The sequence below is a fragment of the Apodemus sylvaticus genome, chromosome 22 (assembly GCF_947179515.1).
Source record: "Apodemus sylvaticus chromosome 22, mApoSyl1.1, whole genome shotgun sequence".
NCBI lineage: Eukaryota > Metazoa > Chordata > Mammalia > Rodentia > Muridae > Apodemus > Apodemus sylvaticus.
Window position 1 is genome coordinate 27763539 of NC_067493.1, and position 23296 is coordinate 27786834.

Here is a 23296-nt window from a genome sequence, read left to right on the forward strand (position 1 = left end):
GACTATAAAAGCACAGTTTGGAAGGAGAGCTTTGTTTGCAGGCGCAGGTCCAGTGGGGTTCTTTGTTGCTCTCACAGAGGGTCTGGAAAGCAGCCTAAGGTGTCCTCTTTGACTAGGTTTTGCCTGCAAACAGTGCGGGCTTAACAGTGGGTGTCAGCGATTGCCACAGGGGCAGTAGCTTCCATGTTTGTAGGCCCTAGAGGTACTGAATGACATGGGATGACTGTCAGCTTTTGTGCCAGCATGCATCCGAGCTTCCCCAAGGGACAGTCAGGACAAAGGGCTCAAAGGGGGGTAGGGTATCCTCTACCCCACCCCCACACCACTGTCTCCATCACTGTGATGTTAGAAGCATCCTTTCTAGAGACCCCCACCTCATGCTTTCGGCTGACCCTCTCGCCTTCTACCTCCTAATCCCCCAGTGTCCTCTGACTGGAATGGCACTAATGTCCCCTTGTCTGACTCCAGTTGTTTCCCTGAGCTGAGGGGTCGGCTTCCTATCCAACTCCTCTACGGCTTTGTCTCTTTTGACATAGGACCTCACTTCATAGCCCAGGCTACCTTCCAGCTCACTTCATAGCCCAGGCTACCTTCCAGCTCACTCCATAGCCCAGGCTACCTTTCAGCTCACTCCATAGCCCAGGCTACCTTCCAGCTCACTTCATAGCCCAGGCTACCTTCCAGCTCAATTCATAGCCCAGGCTACCTTCCAGCTCACTTCATAGCCTAGGCTACCTTCCAGCTCATGGTAACTCTCTTACATCATCCTCTCCAGCAGAGATGACACTCATCTCTGAGTCAGTCTGGGACCGCCTCTCGCCTCTGAGAGTCTGACCCACTGTTGGACTGCCACAGGGCCCCGGCTGGTATCGTCCTGATAGGTGTCCCTTCACCTTCCTCTTGCTGTGACCCCAGTATCTGCTTCTCCCTTTAGTGGGTGGCAGCAGGTGCACCGCATGCCATGCCCTGATCAATTGCTTATTTGGGGCTATTTTCTGTGATCTATTTCTTGAAGGTCTGTCTCCAGATGGAACAGAGGACACAGACAGAGTCTGCCCAGGACATTTCAGGGTCCTTTGCATCGCGGGTCAATTCCTAGGTCAGCTCCAGGGTTATTGCTGGGCTGTGGCTCCGTTTAACCTCACCTTCTAATTAGCCATAGTTTGTGCCCCACCTGTCTGAGGGGACTTGCTCTGCCCTCCTCGCCTCGGAGGTGCCTCAGCCACACTCTGCCTGGTGCCCCCGGGTTAGGCGAGTTATTTTGGGCCTGGCCTCTGCTCCTAAGCCTATGTCCAGCCGGACTATTTCTGGGAAAAAATCCTTTTCTGATTTCCCCAGCAGCCCAAACTTTGTCCCACAATGCCTTTCTGGGAACCGCACTGGCCCACCTGCTTCCGGAGCCACCACATAGGAAGTGAGTCACCCCGGAGTGAGGCACACGCAAAGTTGACCTAGGGAATCTGACAGCTCAACCCCTGGTCTGGGTCTCCCCAAACAAGGAAACTGAGTTGGGAGGTAGTGATCCCTTGGGCTACTCATTCAGAGGAAGCGTGAGGCAGACAATTAAAAAGAGGTTCTGATGTTAGTTAGGCTCTGCTGTGACCGAACTTCAGGTTCAAGCAAACATCCATGAAAAACCCAGCTCAGAAAACAGCATGGTTCCTGGACTACCCCAGGCCAGGTTTGGTAGGGAAGGGAGGAGGCCTTGGCCCCTAGCAGTTTGTACAAGTGGGTCCCACGGATGATTTTCTCTGTTGGAAGTTGCTTTAATAGATTGAGATGGCTGAGAGGTGTGGGTCACTCATTTCTAATTCCTAGTTTATGGTTGTTTGGGGGTTTTTTGTTGTTGTTTGATTTTTGTTTTTAAAGATGGGGGTTGCCAGGTGGTAGTGGCACATGCCTTTAATCCTGGCACTTGGAGGCAAAGGCAGGCGGATCTCTGAGTTCAAGATCAGCCTGGTCTACAGAGTAAGTTCCAGTCAGTGATACACAGAGAAATCTTAAAATAAGTAAGTAAGTAAATAAATAAATAAGGGTCTCATGTAGCTCAGGCTGGCCTAAACTCATTATGTAGCTAAGGATGATCCTTAACTGTTAATCCTCCTGCCTCCATCTCCAGAGACCTGAGATGGCAAACATTGGTTTAGACCATGCTGGGGATGGAGTCTGGGGTTTCTTGCATGTCAGACACTCTACCAAACCCCCATAGTTTGCACTCATAGTTCCTCTCTCAAGCCGTGTTCCCAGGTTATCACCCACTCCTGGCCCTAAACATTGCTCTGTCTTCCAGTGTTGGCTAGCTCTTGCTCTCCGGGGGCATTGCCAGCCCCCATAGTACCCCTGGAAACCTTCTACATGGACCCGCCTGCCCTGGGGGGTGCTGTGGTCACCTCATCGGGCAGACGGCAATCCACAGGAAATTAGTAAAATGCAGCTCCCACCTCAGGCCCGGGGCTTTCCTGAGTTCTCTGTTCTTAGCTTGACTCTGCCTTGCAAACTCTTATTCACCCTACAATACCCCCCAGGCCCTGCTCCTCTGTCTGCAGTGGAGTGTTGATAAATGCTGACCTTAGTGACAATGAAGACCAAACCCTCCCCCTGTGACCTGAAAGCCCATGTGACTTCTGATCCAGGCCCATCCTTTCCTTGGCACCTGAGGCTGCCACTCCCCCCCCTCCTCTTTCCCTTCTTCCTCCTCCATTTTTGCCCTTTTCCCCCCCAGCCTGAACTCAAACTCTTCAGGTGTTGGAGACTATCCTTGAACTTCTGATCCTCCTGCCTCCACCTCCTGAGTGCTGGGATTACAGAGCTGTGTGGCTATATCTGATGTATGTGGTGCTGGGGATGGAGGTCCGTCCCTGCCTCCATCCCCACCCCCATCCCGGGGTTTCACGAATGCTAAGCTAGCACGCTGCCAACTGAGCCAGTGTATCCCAGTCCCAACAAGATCTCCAAACAAGATCTCCAAACAAGATCTCCAAACAAGATCTCCAAACAAGATCTCCAAACAAGATCTCCAAACAAGATCTCCAAACAAGATCTCTTTGTGCTCACCAAAGTCATCTAGAATTTTCAATTCCATCTCAAAGACAAGGTTGGGTGGCCCCAGGGGATTCTGGATCACATAATCTTTGACTTTCCCAAGTAAGCGGATATAGGAAAAGTGCAGGCTGTCCTCAAGGTTATGGAGTCCCTGAGCACACACACACACACACACACACACCAGCCATGTATGCCTCCATGAAGGCTGTGGGTGAGTCAGAACCTTGTGTAGACTGTGCAAGGAGTCTCTGCCCTGATCCATTCCACGCTGGGTTTTCTCTCAGCAGTATGAGCATGGAGTCCCCAGTGGCCAGAGGGTTACACCACAGGGATCTTTCCACAGAGCAGGCTTTCTTCCCATTTTGTCCTAGGCAGGCCCCACCTCCTGCCTGTTCTAGGGAGCCTTTCATCTCCAAGGAAGCCCTCCACACCTACACCCACTGTCCGTCTTCCCCAACTGCAGTGGCCACCTCCCTCCTCAGATTAGCTCCAGTGTATCTGAGGACGAGTGGCCAACTTGTGTGTCCCTGGCTCGATGAGTCTGTGGTTTTCCTTGGAGGCTCCTGAGACTCTTGCTGTGGAAGACCCCAGGTATGGCTAAGGAGCAGAGAAAGTCACCACCCTGCATGGTCACGGTGTGCTCGATATTTGAGCCTGTGCTATTCCGGCTCCTTTCAGAAACCAGCTTCTACCTCCCTGTCCCCAGAATTCCACAAAAGTGAAAGTCACAATTAACTGATGATTCTGGCCCCCGATAGGTTCCCAAGACACCCTTGAATGTGGAATGAGGGGGATAGGACCAGCAGGAACCCACACACCGCCACTCCATCCTTTGCAAGGCAGGACTGATGGTCCCCAGAGTCACAGCTCATCTGAATAGGACCCTTCCAACCCTCCCCGACAGATACCTTCCAGGCTCCAATGAGTTAATAAGGGGTCCGGGTGGGAGCCTGCCATTAGGTGTCCCCAGCCTCTGGTTGGCCACCCACCAACCTGGGGACACATGGTGGCCAATTTTGTGTTCATCTTTATGAAACAGTTCCTCAAATATATTGTCTCGGCAGATCTGCCCCACCCCCCTTCCCAGCCGGGAGGGTCAGGTTCAAAGGCGGCTTAGAGGCCCTTGCTGGGACGCTGGCTGGCCAGACCAGGATGTCTGGGCATCGTGGGTGGATGCCGCTTCCTGGCTAAAGCCTCGAGTTTAGGATGCAGAGGCTGCGGGCTGTGCAAAGATTGGACCTATGCGTGGGCGTGTCCGGCCTCGCCTCCCTTACAGCACTATGAAAAAGTCCCTGACACTTCTGTCAGTCTCTCAGACTTTCCAGTGGTAACAGGGGTGGGCGGCAGGGATGGGCACAGAAGAAGATGGACTGTGATGTGGGAGATGCAGGGTAAACACCAGGGGGCCATGAAGAAAGGCCACATTTAAAGGAATCAAAGGGTACCCACCCAGTAAGCCACTGGGAGCAGGAAGCCAGTATGTCTGTCCTGGCTGAGTTATGGGGCATATATTACTATAATCACTGTGATAACTCTTAGAAGATTTCTATGGCCTCAGTGCTACATCCTATAACCCCTCCCTCAGGCTAGACAGGTCTGTCAGGATGCTATTAGGGCAGCAACAATCCATCTGCCTTTACCTGGGTGTGGACCTGAGAGGGCTATCTCCAGCTTTACCTGTCCAGGGGGCGTCCGTACCCTTCTCCAGACCGGCCAGTGTGCTAGGTTTTCTGGAGTACCCCTCCAGGATGAATACTCTTCTCCCACCAGCAGGACTAGGAGACTGAAAGGCCCAAAGTTCAGTCTTAGTTAAAATCATGGAATTCCACAGAGACTTTGTAAATGCTAGGCGGTGGGTGTTATGTTTGCCAAGAGGTAGAATCCAGTTTTCTAGTAGAAAAAAAATATATTTTCCAATTTATTTTATTCATGGGATACAGCATTTCTGCTGAAAAGGATACCCAACAGCGGGCATATGAGATTGGGAGTGGACTCTGGGGTCTTTCCTGGTTGTCTCTAGACGTCTTCTTGTTTTGGGGGTGCCCCCATCCCTTCCGAGGTTAGCCCTGTCCCTGCGAGCTCTGGGTCGGTAGGATTCCTCCTGCTTCAGGAGGTGCTCCCCTCCCTGGCAGCGCTGTGTGCACCCGGGAGCTGGGCATCACTATCCCCGTCTGGCTGTTGGGCTGGGGTTGTTCAGTTCGCCAGAGTTTCTGGGTGAGCACATCTGTTTAAATTGTTAAAGTACTTGGAGCATGAGATTAACTGTATTGTCAACAGCACAGCAGCTGTCACCATCACCCGTCCCCAAAACTTTCCTCGGTGAGTGTGGGGGAGGGGCAGAGGAGAACACATGTGAGGTGTCTTTATTAGCCACTGGCCACCTTTTTTTTGGTTTTTTTTTTTTTTTTAAGAGTGGGCCTCTCAGCCAGGCAGTGGTGGCGCACGCCTGTAATCCCAGCACTCTGGGAGGCAGAGGCAGATGGATTTCTGAGTTCGAGGCCAGCCTGGTCTACAGAGTGAGTTCCAGGACAGCCAGGGCTATACAGAGAAACCCTGTCTCGAAAAAAATCCGAATTCAACCCCCCCCCCCAAAAAAAAAGAGTGGGCCTCTCACTGGCCTGGGAATATATAATTTAGTCAGACTGTTGGCTAGCAAAATCTTAGGCATCCACCTGTATCTACCTACCGAGCCATATCATCACAGCCATACCATCTACCTACCCAGATACAGCCTCACATCTGACCTTGTAAAAAGAACATGGCTTCTAGCAATTGAACTCAGGTCCTCACATTTCCACAGTGAGCCATTACCCACTGACCTGTCTCTCCAGCCCTCCTGTCTGAACTCATCACTGATCTCATCTGGTCCCTTTACTGGGTCACTCCACGGCCCCACCCCCAGCCCCCGACTCCCCCTTTTCTGCTTTCTTAGCCCTGAGTCTGACTCCTGGGGTTGGAGAGATGGCTCAGAGGTTAAAGAGCACGAGTTACTCTCCCAGAGGACCTGGGTTTGATTCCTAGCACCCAGCTGTCTGTAAGTCCAGTTCCAGGGGACCTGACCTCTTCTTCTGCCTCCGCCTGCACAGACACACATGCAGGCAAAACCGCCTATATGCATAAAAATAAAAACAGCCTCTTTCTAGCCCGAAACTCACTGATTCATGTAGGATAGCCAGCAATGAGCCCCAAAGACTCTCCGGGTCCCAGCACAGGGGCTTATAAACGCTGGCCACTATGCCCAGAGTTTTCTTGTGAATTCTGGGGCTCGAAATCACAGATTCTTGATCTAAAAATAGTCCGACCCTTCTGGGGAGCCTCACACTGGCTTCTCACAGCATCTGTCCTGTGGCTGCTGACCAATGAGCAAACCAGCCTCAAGATCCACCCATTCACACTAATAGCAGGTGTCACAACGGTCCTGCTAAAGGCCGAGTAACATTCCACTGGGGGCGTGCGGCACATTTTCTTCATTTGCATCCTTACGGGCTCTGGTAAGCTACCCTGCAGTAAACAGGGATGTGTGACTGTCTCTTGGAGATATGCTCTCCAAAGTGCTAGTATATTCCAGTTGGCCATTTGTTGACTGCAGAGCTGGCTGTGCCATTTTTTTCTGAAGATCTTGGAGCCTCCCAAGCATATTTTACCCACACAGCACATCGTCTCCACGGTCCTCAGTAGACCCATATGAGGTCACAGGATGCTGGTGACTTGCCTGGATTTGAGGGTGTTAGGCCCCGAGGCACCCCCAAATGCTGAGCTGTTCTAGTAGGGCTGGGTTATACAGGCTGAGGGTGCCGGCAGTCCCTTGGATTGCTGGGCTCGTACAGACCTCATGTGACTCCATTCTGTTTTTGGGGAATTTATGAGATTCATATTGGGGCACGGCCTTGACCTGACCTGCCTTCTGGAGATCTGGAAATGCATGTGGACATGAGGAAGGGTGAGCGATGGCCACAGGATGGACTGACTACAAAGGGGAGCCCTGACTGGCCTGACCACTACCCAGGAGTGCTCTGGGGGCATAGGCCAAGGGTGGCATTCAAGTATCCCAGGCCCAGCTCTTGTGATTATCCTTACCCCATGTCTCCACTGCTATCTTGCCCACTTGTGCTTGAGAAGGGAGGCAGGGCCGGCCCTGTCCTCAGTGCCCTGCCCAGGGCACCCCTGGGCTCCTGGCAACCTTGGTCCATCTGTGTTAGGAGAATGATGTTCACTGGTGCTATAGTCTTGGTACTCTAGAAATCCAGTGATCTTTGGGGACTCTGCTAGGATGTTACTGCCTTTTGCCGTCCAGTCACCTCTGGCTACCTCTGAGCCTCTAAAAATATGCAGAGGCCAGGCCACCCCAGGAGTCTAAATTCAGAGTTGTTTTTTAAAAATGGTTTTCCTTTTCTTCTTTTTCCTAGTGTGAATGTCCATGCACATGTGTGCAATGTGTGTGTGTGTGTCAAAGTGTGTGCACATGCCTTTGGAAGGGGTCAACTTCAGGCATCATTCCTCAAATACCATCCACTTTGTTTTATAACTTTAATTGTATTTATTGTATCAGGCTGTGTGCATGTGTGCATGCATGCATGCATATGTGTGTTTATGCATGTAAGTGAGTTCATGCATGTGTCTGCGTGTGTGTGTGTGTGTGTGTGATGGGGTATGGTGCTTTTGACATCACACATATATGGAGGTGAGAGGACAGGTTTGTAGAGCCAATTCTGTCCTTTCACCTTTATATGAGTCCAGGGATCGAACTCTTTGAGTTGTCGGGCTTGTGTGGCAAGTACTTATCTGCTGAGTCATCCCGTCGGTCCCCCTTGCTTTGTTAATACAGAGAGTCTCTCACTAACCTGTAACTCACTGATCCATGTAGGAGAGCCAACAATGAGCCCTGAAGATTTGCCCATCTGTACTCCCTACACCCCAGTATAGGGGATTACAGACCCTGGCCATTATGCCCAGAGGTTTCACGGGGATTCTGGGGCTCAAATTTACATATTATTGCTTGCAAGGGCAACACTTTATCAACTGAGCTATCTCAGTCTTGGTTTTTCTTTTTCCATACAGTCTTGTTCTATAGCCTAGGCTAGTCCAATCCACCAGACTCAGTTTTTCAGGGGCTACGATCACAGGCATGGGTTACCACACTGGTCTTGTATCTCTGTGACATCTGCTTGTGGCCTGTGTCTCTGCTATTTGGAAGATCCCCCTGAAGATGGGAATCTGATATCTACTACAAAGTCCCTAGAGGTGAGAAGGTGCCTGAGTCAGAGGGCCACTCCTGAACCAAGGCACAACAGAGACAGGCAGAAAGGAGGAAGACAGGCAGAGCAGGGTAGAAGAGGCTGGCCTCAGCTGGAGGACCCTTGGTCCCTGGCGTAGCATAATATGGCACAGTGGGGCCTCCCACCATTTTTCTCCCAAAGGAAGAAAAAAACAAAAAAGATGGAACCAAACAAGAGTAGCTCCTTTGCGTGCCAGCTGGGTGGGGGAGCTGTGACAGAGGCCAGTGTGCACAGAAGGATGGTCCTTTGTCCTCCGGGTGGCCTTGGGGGACACAATGGTTTCCTCTGACACTGTGGGAGATCCCCTAGGCTTGAGGCTCTGGGCTGAGGGAGGGTAGTCACTGCACAGGGTCCCTGCTTCCTTGGTCACGTCCCAGGGCAGCCATACTCACTCTTCCTGCGGCATGTGAAGTTGTGGAAGTATCGCTACCACAGAGGTATTGTGTCCCCAGAGGCTCAGTGCTCTGGGGGGGGTGGGTAGCTTTAAGTCCTTCCCCCCACTTGGGGTAGCTACTGGGGGACTTCCTTGATCCTCATACTGCAAACCAGTAGGGACTCGAGTGTCCCACACGCCTCTCCCAACCCCAAGAGCATCTGTCCTTATGACCCTGCCCAAGACGACACACAGGGACAGAAGTGTGGTGGAGATAGAGCAGCCTCTGGGGCTATGCTTTCAGGAATACTTCTGCTGAGCCAATAGGTGTGCCTGTGATGTAAGAGATGTTATTTACCTCAGATCTTTGTCAGGAAACAAACAAGGAAGTTACATTCAACTCAGTAATGTTCCAGATGCCTGGGTGGTAGCCCATGCCTGTAATCCCAGGTCTCTGGAGGATGCAATGGGAAACTTTTACCAAATTAGGAAACAACATAGACTACAGAGGAAAACTCTGTCTCCAAGTGAGGAGAGTTTAGGGATACAGCTCGGTGGTAGGCATTTGTCTAGAATACTTCAGAGAGTAGATGGGCACCTGGCTTACTGGTAGAACCCCTGCCTAGAATCCCCAGTGAGGGGTGTGACTCAGTGGTAGAGCCCTGCCTAGACTCCTCCAGTGAGGGGCTGGGGGCATGGCTCAGAGGTAGAGCCCCTGCCTAGAATCCCCAGTGAGGGGCTGGGGGTGTAGCTCAGTGGTAGAGCCCCTGCCTAGAATCCCCCAGTGAGGGGCTGGGGGCATGGCTCAGTGGTAGAGCCCCTGCCTAGAATCCCCCAGTGAGGGGCTGGGGGCGTGGCTCAGTGGTAGAGTCCCTGCCTAGAATCTCCCAGGGAGGGGCTGGGGTGTGGCTCAGTGGTCGAGCCCCTGCCTAGAATCCCCCAGTGAGGGGCTGGGGGCGTGGTTCACTGGTAGAGCCCTTACCTAGAATCCCCCAGTGAGGGGCTGGGGCGTGGCTCAGTGGTAGAGCCCCTGCCTAGAATCCTCCAGGGAGGGGCTAGGGTGCAAGGCCTTGCATTCAATCCCTAGTGCCACCCAAACAATGATCCATCTAGGCTGGGTGAGCACACTGAGGCTCGTGGAGCCAAGTGACAGACTGAGGCGACGATGCTGAGGGGTCCTGGGAGGGCTGTGCATATTCACTCGCTACATGTCCAGATTAATGGGGTTTCCAACCTGCAAGCTGACTGCATGCATAGCTTCCTGCAGAAGCCCTGAGTTGGAGGGGAGGCTGTGGAAATGGCGCCAGGCCCTAGGGGTATGCTCTAGGTCTGTGAATTCATATCTAAAGTCCCTCCTTGTTTCCACTGACCTTCCCTACAGCATGTGGTGGGCATTGCTCACGGATTCTTTATAGACCTTTTTGGCTCTATGTTTTTTGAGATAGGACATCATTCTATAGCCCAGACTGGCCCGGAGCCTGTCATCCTCCTGCCTCAGCCTGGGGTGACAGGTGTATGACACTGTACCTAATCTCTGTCATCTGTGCCTTTCTCTTCCCCTTCCAGTACCCCACATCCCTTTGGGGTTTGGGAAACCCACCACGCCAGGTGGGAGGAGCACACACCCCATTTGGTCCCTGAGTTCTGTCTTTGGGAACTGTTGTCCTCCCTGCCCCCATCCTTGTGGCTAGCTTCCATGTCTTGCTCCCTTCATCGTGAAGTCCCAACCATCACCTGCGAGGCATTCTCCTTCAGACAGAAATCTCTGTGCCTCAGTTATCACTGGATAATGAGACATTGATTTCAATAAGAATCGCTTCCATGATTCATCACGATCCATTCTCTGCGTACGCACCCGTTTTAGCAGTGGGAACGGTTCTGTACGCTCATTGAGACGCTGCGGGATAAAGCGTGCATTGTGTCAATTTATAGTAACCGAGCTGCATAATCGCCCCGGGAGTGAACAATCTGCCCATTCTGTGCCCCGGCTGGGTGTGGGCCGCGCAAGGTCCGGGCATAGTGTGCGCACTGTGCAGGGCGCGTTGTCCACGCGGCCTGAAAGGGAATCTTGTCCTGGCTCCTTCTCGGTGTAACTTGGTAGTGGTGCCTGACCAGGGGGCTCAACTAGGCCAACAGCCAAAAGACTTGGGTGCTTGCCTGGGTGGCAAAGGCCCAGAGGAGAAGGGGGACAGTCAATGTGTGCCCACAGGGGTGGGACAAGAGGGATACTCAAGCAGGGGGATCACTGAATGGCCAGAGAGGAGGAGAGGCATTTTGTAAACGGAAAAGGCAAGAGAGAGAATGTTTGTCTGAACCCATCTCTGTGTAATTGGAGAGCGACTCATTGGGGTACAGTTGGAAGAACTGAGACCCAGGGAGACTGAGAGATGATCGCTGGATGGGTAACCAGCCTAGGAGGTGGCTGGGTCACACGGTGTTCTGCCCTCTGATCCTCACCAGTTCTTTGGTGATTGTGTGCTGCCCAGTTATGGCTCTGAGGAGGCTGGGATGCAATGGGATGGATTGGAGCAGGTCACACTGGCCTAAGGTTACCTCCAGGGCAGGAGTGTGTACAACGTGGTTCAAGAGCCTTGAAAGTCACCTGTTCTTTCCACTGGGAATGGTCGTGGGTCCCCCCATAGAGGAAGCAGCTATAGTGAGCCACACGTCCCACTGACCTTTCTCTCCTATTCTCCAAAGGTCTATGTGAACGGGGAATGGGTGACCAACATCAGTGAGGGGGGAAGCTTCGGGGAGCTGGCTCTCATCTACGGCACCCCCAGAGCGGCTACCGTGAAGGCCAAGACAGACCTCAAGCTCTGGGGCATCGACCGTGACAGCTACAGGCGCATCCTCATGGTGAGTGGAACCCTGGCCAGGAGGCTCTGCCAGGGAAGGAGGCACCAGCGTAGGATCTGACACCACCAGAATCCCAGGTCTGAGGTGAAGATGGGTTTCCCTAGTAGACACAGCCCGCAGCCTGAGTGGAAAGTATCAGAAAGGGTTTTGGAAGCTCCTCAAAACAGGAAGATGACTGGGAATGTCTCAATTGCATTCCCCCCTTCTCTCCTTCCAGAATACTGTAGAATCTGGTTGTGATAGCTGGCTCTCCAGCGCTGCCATCTTGGATCAGAAGGTCACTTGGAGAATAAATCCAAGGTGACATCAGAGCGTAGGCTAAAGTTATAGGAGTTATAGGCCATAGGGACAGAGTGTAAAGGCCTTGGGGTGGCTGCTATTCAGAGCGCAGGGGGCTGTATAAAGAAAACATCATGAGAAGAGAATGAGAGTTCTGTCCTAAAGAGTTAGGAGCTCTCCATCCTGAAAAATCCAGTCTCTTCTGGAATCCACTGACGTGCCACTCCTTGAGTCGCAGAGGGACCTGGGACTCTGGTAGCCTGAGGTAGATTGGGGGAATGGAGAGTGGTCATGGGGTGAGATGTTCTAGAATGTTCCCCAGAATAGTGCAGGATGGAGCCTGGGCGCTCAGTCACTGAGGCACAGAGGGCACATCCTGTTGTAGTCTTGATGTGATGCCAGCTCTTCTGTAGGACACACTTGTAGATTATTCACTCTCTTGGAGGCAGCTGTCCCCAGGGCCCGGCATGCCCAGCACGTCTGGGTTCCCGCACTGCTGTGGACACAAAGACACAGCCTAGACGTTATAGCTCTATAGTTCTTTGTCTCCAACATGTTCTCCATCTGCAGGGACCTGCCTGTCCCAGTAGGAGGGAGTTATAGGGGATCCTCCCCCTCTGCAAGAGGCCACAGTCCCAGTACCCTCTGAGCACACCTGGCTTGAAGTTGCATAAACAGCTGTGTCTCGGCTGTCTCGTCTATGCTGTGTCATTGCTGGCTGTGGGACTTCTGTGGTTAGGACTTTATATTCAGGAATGCTCTAGAAATCGCAGAGGGAGCTGGCGCTTTCTTTTGGGTTAATTTCGGATCCCCAGACACTAAGAATAGAGCCATTTGGGCTCCAGAATCCGCAGAGCTCTTGTGGGGAATTTGGATCCTTTCCGCACCCATCCCCCATCTGGGCAGAGTTGGATCCGGCCAAATCACACACTACTGAGGGAGGGTTCCTCCCTTACTCGGGCTCACAGTGGCAGATGCAGAAGATGAGAAGTCACCAGTGTCTCCTGGGAGCTGGCTACATCCCACAAGGTCAGCTCAGACTCCACTCGAGAGTTGGAATCCCGTGACTTGTCCTTTGGAAGTTTCCTAAGTGTGGTGCCCAGTACTGGGCACCACTGTAGGTGCATCGCCAGCTGTAGACACTCAGGTGAGGGCTCAGTAGAGGCCAGCAGTCCATGAGTTTCTTTCCTTTCATTTGAGCCCTCTGATCATTCGCTGGGGATCCCGCATTTGCAACTAGTGAGTTTGGAATCCTCTGTAGGATGTGATGTGATGTGATGTGAGTGACTGGGATGTGAGTGACTCAGTGGGCAGAGGCCGGCCTAACATGCACGAAGCCTTGGGGTATGGACCCAGCATTGCCTAAGGAGGCACTGTGGTGCATGCCTGTAATTCCAGCCCTCAAGAGGTGGAGCTGAGAGGCTCAGAAGTCCAGTGTGGTCATCAAGTTACATAGAGGCTAGCCTGGACTACATGACGCCCTATCTCAAAATGTAAAAGAGTCATGTATAAAAATCCAACTGGGTAGTATAGGTCTTACTGCGGTCTTCTGAGGCCTCTGAATGAAGTGTTCTGAGTCTCTGAATCTTGTGTCCCAAGTGGATATGAGTCTTCATTCCTAATGCCACTGACGCTGAAGGACCCACCCACGTCCTGACTGACTCTTTAAGCCATCTCCACAAGAACCAACTACCCTCTGTTTCATAGCACAGATGGTATGACACCTGCAACCTCTATGAAGGCCCCTCCCCCCATTTTCTGTAGGGTTTCTGAGATGAACTTATAGTCCCTGAGTGACTCACAGGGGTTCATACAACCTGAGAATAGGTGACCCCCCCCCCCATCTACCCTTGCCCAGAACTAGATGCACATAGGTGACTAAGAAACTTCTGAGCCCTTGTTCATGGTGTGGTACAGAGGCGGGGGTGGGTGTGGGGGATGTGTCTGGAGGCTTCAGGTGATGGAGATCCGTCAGCCAGGTCCAGCTCCTTGCCTGGCATGGGGGTTCTGGCTGGGATAGGTCGCGCTGGGAGCTTGATTCATCTCTGATTCCAATACTTCTGAACCACAAGACAAGTAGAGTTCACCATACACAGCATGCGGTTCTTAGCACCTTGGGTGGCAGAAGAGGGCGGGGTCTTGGATCCCTGGTCTCATTGTCCAACCTGGGACACCCCGAGCAAGGTGGGGCCTCTCCTGTTCAGCAATCGCCATCTTCCTCTTCTGGATCTACAGTGATCTTCTAACCCAGCCTCATGCCAATTGGTTCCAAAGTCAGGCACTCCCTCCCTGCCAGTGTGGGAGGGAGGAAGGGCCCTGGGGACTGGGAGGTGAGCGCTTTCTCTGCCCTTCTGGGTTTCAAGGTCCCTGCTATTGAAATTGGAGAGGGATCTTGGCTAAGCTCTGCCTTGGTTTCTTTTTCCATTACCGTGGTAAAATACCCTTGACAAAAGCCTCTTAGGGAAGAAAGGGCTTATCTGGGCTCACAGTTCCACAGTGCAGTCCATCTTGGCAGGGAGGTCACCGCAGCAGTTACTGGAGGCAACTGGTCACATCCTATCCACAGCCGAGGAGCAGAGGGCACTGGAACCCTGTTCCCCTTTGCCTCCAGTCCAGGACTGAATGGTGCTACACCGCCCACATTCCAGGTGGGCATTCCCACCCCATTGACCCAATCAAGATGACCCTCCGGGCACACCTACAGAGCAGCCTAAACTAAGATCATCCTTCCAGCCGGGCGGTGGTGGCGCACGCCTGTAATCCCAGCACTCTGGGAGGCAGAGGCAAGCGGACTTCTGAGTCCGAGGCCAGCCTGGTCTACAGAGTGAGTTCCAGGACAGCCAGGGCTATACAGAGAAACCCTGTCTCGAAAAAAACAAATCCAAAAAACCAAAAAAAAAAAAAAAAAAAAAAAAAAAAAAAAAAAAAAAACAACAACAACAACAAAACAAAAAACAATAAAAATAACATTTAAAAAAAAAAAAAGATCATCCTTCCTTGAGACTCCCAGGTAAGTCTGGAGTCTGTCAAGTTGATCATCAATATTAACCATCCCAGGGCATGCTGCAGGTGCCAAAGGGACAAGCAGAGCAAGTCCCTCTATCAGGCAGACTACTTAGGGAGAAGGCTAAGCTAGGCTTTGCAGGCAGGTTCCTGGGCTAGCCCCATAGGAACCACCTTGGGTTGCTTTCTTGAGTGCTGTAAAAACCTGCTAAGCTGGGGATACCCCGTGCCACCAAGAGGCTTAGGGATGCCTGCTCCGTCTAGGGACAAAGCAGGCTGGCTTCACCTGCTGCCTGTCTGCTTCTCTAGGCCCCACATTTTCAGCACTATTTGGCCTGCTACCTCAACATTAGCTTCTGAGGTTCCTGGGTCACAACCTGCCTGCATTCCTCTGGCATGGTTTAATTGCTAGGTGGTCAGTGGGGACTGCACATTTTCAAAAGAGAATGCTCTTTTTTTAGGGCTGGATGGGATTAAAATGGCTTGGGCCAGGTCACCGAGCAAGCTGCTGTAACCACAGCCACCCAACCCGCACCAATAGGCAGACACAACAATTCTGCATCGCCAGAGCCCGGACACTGGCTTTCCAATTGTACTGTCTTGTTGTCATGGAAACAGACTTGTTCCAGCCTCCGCTGGCAGAACTATCTGTCTCACCATCGAGGTCCATCGCTAGGGACAACTTAATGGAGTTCTCCTGGCACTGCTGGATATTGAGTCCCCAGCTCTGTCGCCACTTGAATTCGCCATTTTTCTTCTTGCTCTGACAAAATACGCGACAAAGGTAGCTTAAGAGAGAAGTCTATTGTGACTCGAAGCTTTAAATACAGCCCATCCTGGAGGGAAAGAGCTTGTGCAGGATCCTAAGGCCACTGGTCACATTGCATCCACAGTCAGGAAGAGAGGGTTGGGGAAGAGAGGAGAGAGGGAGAGAAAAAGAGAGGAGGAAGAGAAGGGAGAGGAAGGGTAAGAGAAGAGGAGAGAGAGAAAGAGAGAGAGAGAGAGAGAGAGAGAGAGAGAGAGAGAGAGAGAGAGAGAGAGGGGAGATGTATAGTTCTCAGTTTCTCTTCTCCTTTTATTCAGTCTAGGACCCCAGCCCATGGAATAGTGGGAAATCCTCCCACATTTAGGACTGGTCCTCCCACTTGGAGGGTGGGTCTTCACTCTAATAACCCAGTCTGGAAATCCCCTCACAGACATGCCCAGAGATTTTTCTACTAGGTGATTCTAGATCCTGTCAAGTTGACAATTAGGATTAGCCACCACAGGATTCTTCCCGGAAGGTGGAGAGCTTAGCGGCCTGTAACTCTGGGTTTCTGGGACTGGAATTTTGCAGGTTTATTATTAGTGCTTCTGTGAATGCAGTCTGATGGGACAGTTGAGGCTCAAGGTTGGGAGTGTGTGTGTTAGGGGGTCTGGGGTCCTGTCACTGTATCCTGTGCCGGTCTTTGTGGAGACCCTTTGGGGCAGGTTTTAATATTCCCATTGCACAGATGAGAAGACAGAGCTCAAGAGGCCAGTGAGAGTAGAGGTCTGAGCCCAGGCTTCCCGACAGCTAGCTCAAAGTCATGCCCCAGCTTTCCCCAGGCTCTTCGTTGGTCAAGGGTTGCTGTGTACCCTGGTAGGTTGCCTCCCGAGCTCTGTGCGCATCCCTACACTAATTCAGAGCCACCCACTGCTCCTAACTGCCTCTGAATCTTGGAAATGACACCTACTACCTCATCCTGTTCCCCAGAGTCCCGTGGTGCTGTTCTCACGTGACCCTATTCTTTGCCCAGCCCCTTCTCTGTGTCCTTCATGTCCCCTCCTTCATCATCCCCAAGTGTTATATAAGGCTTGTTTCTCTTCAGACACCTGAGTATTTGGTCTTGAAGCGTGAACTTCCTGGGCTGTCTGCCCCCGCTTTCTAGAGTCCAAGGTCTAGCTGGTAAAGAGCCCTGGTGGCTGCTGATACCTGTGTCATGGGCATCACTTTCCAGGGTCGGTACATGATTGGGGATAGATTTCTCTCCCCAGTTGGGGATAGATTTCTCTTCTGGCTCCTCATACTTTAATTGGACTATGGGTACCTAGCTGTGCCTCCAAGAGGTTCCCGGCCATGGAAATCACACTATGAGTGTCCCAGTGTGCACAGGGCTGCAGAGAGAACAGTGAACTGTCTCTGCCATTAGCAGACAGGCACCCAGAGAGGAGATAGCCATGGTTGCCAGGCCCTCCTGTGCCTGTCTTTCCATACAGCACTGAGCCCTCTCCTCCTGCACTGAAGTCTGTCTGAAAGCTACCTGCAGGCTTGAACACAGCTGCGGCTGGCTAAGCCTACACAGGAACATGGAGGGTGGTGATAACGTGTCTGTGACGTCGAAGAGACTGGAACACCTTAGCTCTGCTCTGTACCAGCTCCAAGCCTGGACTTGCTGTGTGATTTCTCCCAATCCAGGGTGGGGATGGAGATTGACCACAGGGTACAAGCTCACGGCAGTGGCTTTATGGACACAGCTTCTGTCCCCACAGTGGGGAGAATACACTTTGGCACGTCGTGGGAGCTCATGCTTGTAATCCTGGCGTTTGGGAGGCTGAGACAGAGTTACAGGTTCTAGGTTAGCCTGGACTATATAGTGAGTTTGAAACTAGTGTGGGCTACAGGATTAAAGTATACTTCAACAAAGCAAAGAAGCCAGGTGTGTTGGTACACACACCTTTCATCTCTGCATTTAGAAAGCAGAGACAGGCAAATTCTTATGTTAACAACCGGCCTTGGCTACAAAGAGAGCTCTATCTAGCCAGGCAGTGGTGGTGCATGCCTTTAAGCCCAGCACTTGAGAGGCAGAGGCAGGTGGATTTCTGAGTTTGAGTGCAGCCTGGTCTACAGAGTGAGTTCCAGGACAGCCAGGGCTACACAGAGAAACCCTGTCTCTAAAAACCAAAACGAGAGAGAGAGAGAGAGAGAGAGAGAGAGAGAGAGAGAGAGAGAGAGAGAGAACAGAGACAGAGAGACAGAGAGACAGAGACAGAAAGAGAGACAGAAAGAGACAGAGACAGAGAGAGAGCGCTCTATCTAAGACAGCGATTTCAATCCCCAACTCATGAGACAGGAGCCAGACTATTACCCTTTAGGCCTCTGTTTCCAGTCCAGTAGAGGTATAAAGTGTCTCTCAGAGATGTGGGGCACATTGAAAGCAGTGTTGGAGGCAAGGTCTCAGGTGTACTCACCATCTTCTGAGACAAGAGTGCTCCTGGGAGTGGCTGGGGTGCTTGGGACCGGTGCCTCTGGGTACCTGTCCGCAGAGCTGCCCATCCCATATCTGATGACTAGGGGCTTGTCTCGGGCTGATGGTGCCCTGTATCAGAACAGGAAGCAAAAGATCCTTTGAGCTCAGGTGTTGACAACTTTACCTGAGCAGTGGTATGATGTCACAGACAGAGACACAGAACATAGGCAGTGATAGGCTGCCCTCGCCACAAGCCCTCCTCTGGTGTACCCAGAAAGAGGTCGTCTTCTCCACCAGAGTCGTCGACTGTCACCATCAGTTCACACTAGCGGCCTGACACCATCACCATCAGTGTCAAAGATACTATCACCATCACCCGTAATCACCACCGCCAGCACCACTATCAACATAATTACTGTCATTACTATCACCACCATCACCACTATCATCATAATTATCATCATCGTCAAAACCATTAGCACCATCATCCCCATCTTGCCATTGTGTGGAGCTCGAGTGGTACCCACAGTGGGCTTCACGTTCTTTCTGAGAGTGGGAAGCTCATCACCACCACCACCACCATCATCACCACCATCTCTATCATTACCACAACCATCATCACCACCATTATGATCACCAGTAGCACCATTACTACCACCACCATCATCACTATCTCAGCATCACCATCATCACTATCTCAGCATCACCATCATCACTAAATCACCATCATCATCATCATCATCATCATCATCATCATCACTGACACCAACACTATCTCCACTATCAACATAAGTAGGAATATTTATTGAATCTCAATTCTTATAATAAATGATTTTAAAAAAAAACTCACTCCCCCAGGACTAGTGATATGGAAAGTACATCCAGACTCACCCTTGTTCCCTGGGTTGAAGTGTCGATCCCTCATAAGTTTAGCTTGGCTGTTCTCTACGCGAAGCCCTAGGAGGACCTGGGTGAGCAGACCTCTGTCTCCAGCCTCACTGTGGTGTGGAGCTCGAGTGGTACCCATGGTGGGCTTCACGTTCTTTCTGAGAGTGGGAAGCCCATTGACCTCCCCGATCTGTGTTCTGGATGCTGAGAGCCCGGGAAGTGTGCCAGGAGTATTGAGTGTCTAGAGGCAAGCAAGAAAGTCAGTCGACCTTGTGCACAGCTAGGGAGAACCCCACGGCCTGGCCCTGTGGAAGCCACGGTGCGCCCTGCAGCCTCGAGGGCTGTTCCTTCTCATTTCACCGAAGCTCACATTTTTGTCATAGCTGTCCAGGGACTGGAATTTACTGCCACGTGCCTTCAGTTCAGTCCTTCTCTTGAAAGTCCTGTTCCCCTCCGCAGGGCTTCACTGACTGACTTTGGCTCATGGCTCTGAGTTTGGGTCCGAGGGCTTTCCTCACGCCCCATGCAGAGGGGCTCCTGCTGCAACCCTTATTTGGGGTGTGATAGAGCCATCTGCAGCAAGCCTAGTTGATGGAGACATGGACATCCTTACACCAGCTAAACCTGCTGCCAGAGAGCAGGGGCAGCCCTGCCAGTGGGTGGTGTCAAGAGAGGGCCCCATGTTTGGCTCTGCCTTGTCCTTAACACCCCACACTTCAGCTTTGAGCCTGCATGTGTTGGTCTCTCCATATCTGCTCCAGTGGCTTCGGGGCTGCTGCACCTTGTGCTGCTGCGCTTAGAGCTTAGCATCTGGCCCCACAAGGGATGCTTATATTATAAATGCCACCGCCGTAGGACTGAGACTGCCAGTCTCTTAGACAAGACTGAGCCACATGCGTCAGGAATTTTCAGACCTCGGTCCTGTGCCTCGTGTCTGATCCATCACCCTTTCCCGGACATCTTCCAATGTACATCTTCCTCAGCAGACTCCTAGTCAGGGCTGCAGTACCTGAGATTGGTGTAGACCTCAGGAATAAGCGTCTCAGCTGCAGCAAAGGGAGGCAGGGCAAACTGCTCTAGGACATCTATGGCCTCTCATCAATGGCCAGGCAGGAGGCACAAGCCTTCCCACAATTGCTGTAGACACCTGAGGTTGCCAGGAGGTCCACTGGATGGCTGGATGCCCTGACAACCTACAGGCTTTGTAATGGTAAGTTTTAATGGTGCATACTTAAAATACAAGTCAGGTGGCTGAGGCAGGGGCATTACACATTAGATTCTACCTGGGAAGAGCAGGGGAGGCATAGCCACAGTCACCTTTGGAAAGTTTAAACCTCATGGTCCCATTCACTGGGGGTGGGAGTGGGGGTGGGGATGGGGGTGGCTTGCTCAGGGTTGGACCCCAGGAAGCACTGCTGATGGTACCAGGATCTACTTTAGAAGGCATAGAAGGTGAAGAGTAGGCAGTAGGAGGCATAGGCTCTCATATGTACATTTAATGGGCTGCCTCTGAAGAGGCTAATTGCTGAGAGGAGTCTGCAAGCGTGGAAAGGCTGAGACCAGGGGACCCACCTGCCTTGTTCTGCTTTTTCCTTTCACAGGGAAGCACACTGAGGAAACGCAAGATGTATGAGGAATTCCTCAGCAAAGTCTCCATCCTAGGTGAGTGGCTCTGCCACCTGCGGCCTCTCTGCAGCCTCCCGCGAGCACCTGCAGCCAACTCACATCTACATCATCTCCCTGTGTGACTGACAGGTCACCTCTGCTTAGCATAACCCAGGTTTGGGACAGGCATGCTCACGTGCAAATGCAGACCCCTGTGTGTGGCTCCTGCAGGAGTGGCGGTACATGTATACACACATAGCACACACTCACCTACACTCATACACCTGCGTACGTGCACATGTATATGCAGATACATATACACAAATGTAGCATGCATTCCTGTGTGTGCACATTTATATGGAAACACACATGTGTGGCACATGTTCATAGTACACATATTCATGCATGTGCACACATGTTCATATATGCACGCATTCACTGTAGACCTTTATACAGGTGCATACGCATACCCTGCTACCTGTGAGCATGTCACACCATAGGTGTCCCTGTCCCTTCTGTGCTGTGTCCGTTTATTGCTCTTGCTGTCTCTGATGCTCCCATGTCAGCTCCATGATTCTGAGCTGAAAGCTACCTCTTTGTTTTCCTATCTGGAGTCACACACTAACTGTCTTCCCCGTCCCTTTTGGCTCACCCTGAGCAAGGTTCCTCAGTGACATCACTGCCCTTCCAAGGCCACCTTTATGTTCCATCCCCAGGGCCTGCAGAGACTTGTGGGTCATAGATGCACCCTGGGCTTGTGCGCACAGCCAAGTAGCTCAGAGACCTTTGGAGAAGATGATGGTAATCTTGTTCTGAATTATGAGGGGGAGGGAGGGCTCTGCTTGGCACCTGTTCCTCTCAGTGCCTCTTAAACACAGAGGTTCTTCACACACATTGTCCCGTTGCTGTGTGAAGGTGCCTCCCTTTCCTGCCCTTAATGAACTGTTGCAGTACTGATTCATTCATTGTGGCGAGCCTCTGCACAGCAGAACCGGCCATTTGCAGTGTTGTAAGAAGCTGGCTCAGAGAAAGAAGCCCAGTGGCAGGGTGTGCAGCCCCCCCCCACCCTTTACTTAGAACCTGTTTGTTTCCCCAGCAGAGACTCATCCCCACAGGCAGCCACTCCCCAGCCACTCCCCTCAGCCAGGTCACTGCAAAGCCCCTGCCTCTGCCTCTGCCTCTGCCTCTGCCTCTGCCTCTGCCTCTGCCTCTGCCTCTGCCTCTGCCTCTGCCTCTGCGTGCATAGTTTAAATGTTCTGAAATGTGTCTTGTTTCATTTAAAACTCTGGGGCCAAAAACTGGCTGCCGCCTTTACAGTTACTTCAGTTTTCACCTAAGATGTATGCTGTTAGGAGATAATGCTGTGGCAAATCTGGTTTTCTAACCTTGGAAGAGTACGCGTTTAAATGCCACTGGTGGGGGTGGGGTGGGCTGTGCTTAAAAACATCCAGGGAGGGGGGAGAGTAGGGTGCTGCTGCTGATCCCCAAGTACATACTTGGCAAGTATTCCATTGTTTAACCCCAGCCCCTCCCTGGGGATTCTAGGCAGGGGCTCTACCACTGAGCCACACCCCCAGCCCCTCACTGGGGAATTCTAGGCAGGGACTCTACCACTGAGCCACGCCCCCAGCCCCTCACTGGGGAATTCTAGGCAGGGGCTCTACCACTGAGCCACTCCCCCAGCCCCTCACTGGGGGATTCTAGGCAGGGACTCTACCACTGAGCCACGCCCCTAGCCCCTCCCTGGGGGATTCGAGGCAGGGGCTCTACCACTGAGCCACACCCCCAGCCCTTCACTGGAGGATTCTAGGCAGGGACTCTACCACTGAGCCACGCCCCCAGCCCCTCACTGGGGGATTCTAGGCAGGGACTCTATCACTGAGCCACACCCCCAGCCCCTCCCTGGGGGAGTCTAGGCAGGGGCTCTACCACTGAGCCACGCCCCCAGCCCCTCACTGGGGGATTCTGGCCAAGGGCTTTACCCTGAGCCACGCCCCTCACTAACAATGAGCATCCTAACTGCAGCCTCTATCGCACACAGTGTCCCACATGAACATTCCAGTATCACTCTGCACCTGTTTCTTCCTGACACAGACCATAATTTCGTTCAAAAATAACCTTATTCTACAGTGGGTGATATGCATTGCTTCATTGCCGTGAAGAGACACACATGACCAAGGTGACTCTCAGAAAAAGAAGCCTTTAATTGGGGCTTGCTTGCAGTTCAGAGGTTTGGTCCTTTATTCCCCTGGCGGATAGCATGGTAGCATGCAGGCAGACATGTTAGCCGAGAGCTGTAGGATGTGGATTGGGAGGCAGCAGAAGAAAGATAACTGGGGCTGGTTTGGGCTTTAGAAACTTCAAAGCCCACTTTCAGGAACATACTTCCTCTAACAAAGCCACGCCTTCTCCAACAAAGCCACGCCTCCTAATCCCTTTCAAGCAGCACCATTTCTTAATGACCAAGCACTCAAGCGTATGAGCCTCTGGGGCCATTCTTACCCAAACCACCACACAGTCCAAGCTGGCTTCACACTTCCTCTACAGTCAAGGCTGTCATGAAAGTACTCTGATCTTCTGTCCCCATCTCACGAGTGCACGAGCCAGCGTGCCTGGTCAAAGACATTTTAGAGAAAGCTGCAACAAGTCACACGTGGCAGTATAAATCTGTAAGTCAGGAAGCTGAGGCAGGAGGATTATAAAAGTCCTAAAGTCAGCTTGGCTACTTTTGAGACTAGGTCTCAGTAAATGAGAGGGGAGGA

General features: G+C 52.1%; 1 protein-coding gene across 2 annotated transcripts in view; it reads left to right on the forward strand.

Moving 5' to 3' along the window:
* Positions 1–23296, forward strand: part of Prkar1b (protein kinase cAMP-dependent type I regulatory subunit beta) — a 124789-nt gene that overhangs the window by 78311 nt on the left and 23182 nt on the right. For both annotated transcript variants that reach the window (XM_052168125.1, XM_052168124.1), the window contains exons 7-8: positions 11392–11550; positions 20531–20591. In XM_052168125.1, the coding sequence (XP_052024085.1) occupies positions 11392–11550; positions 20531–20591 (220 nt within the window). The remainder of the gene's footprint in view (positions 1–11391; positions 11551–20530; positions 20592–23296) is intronic.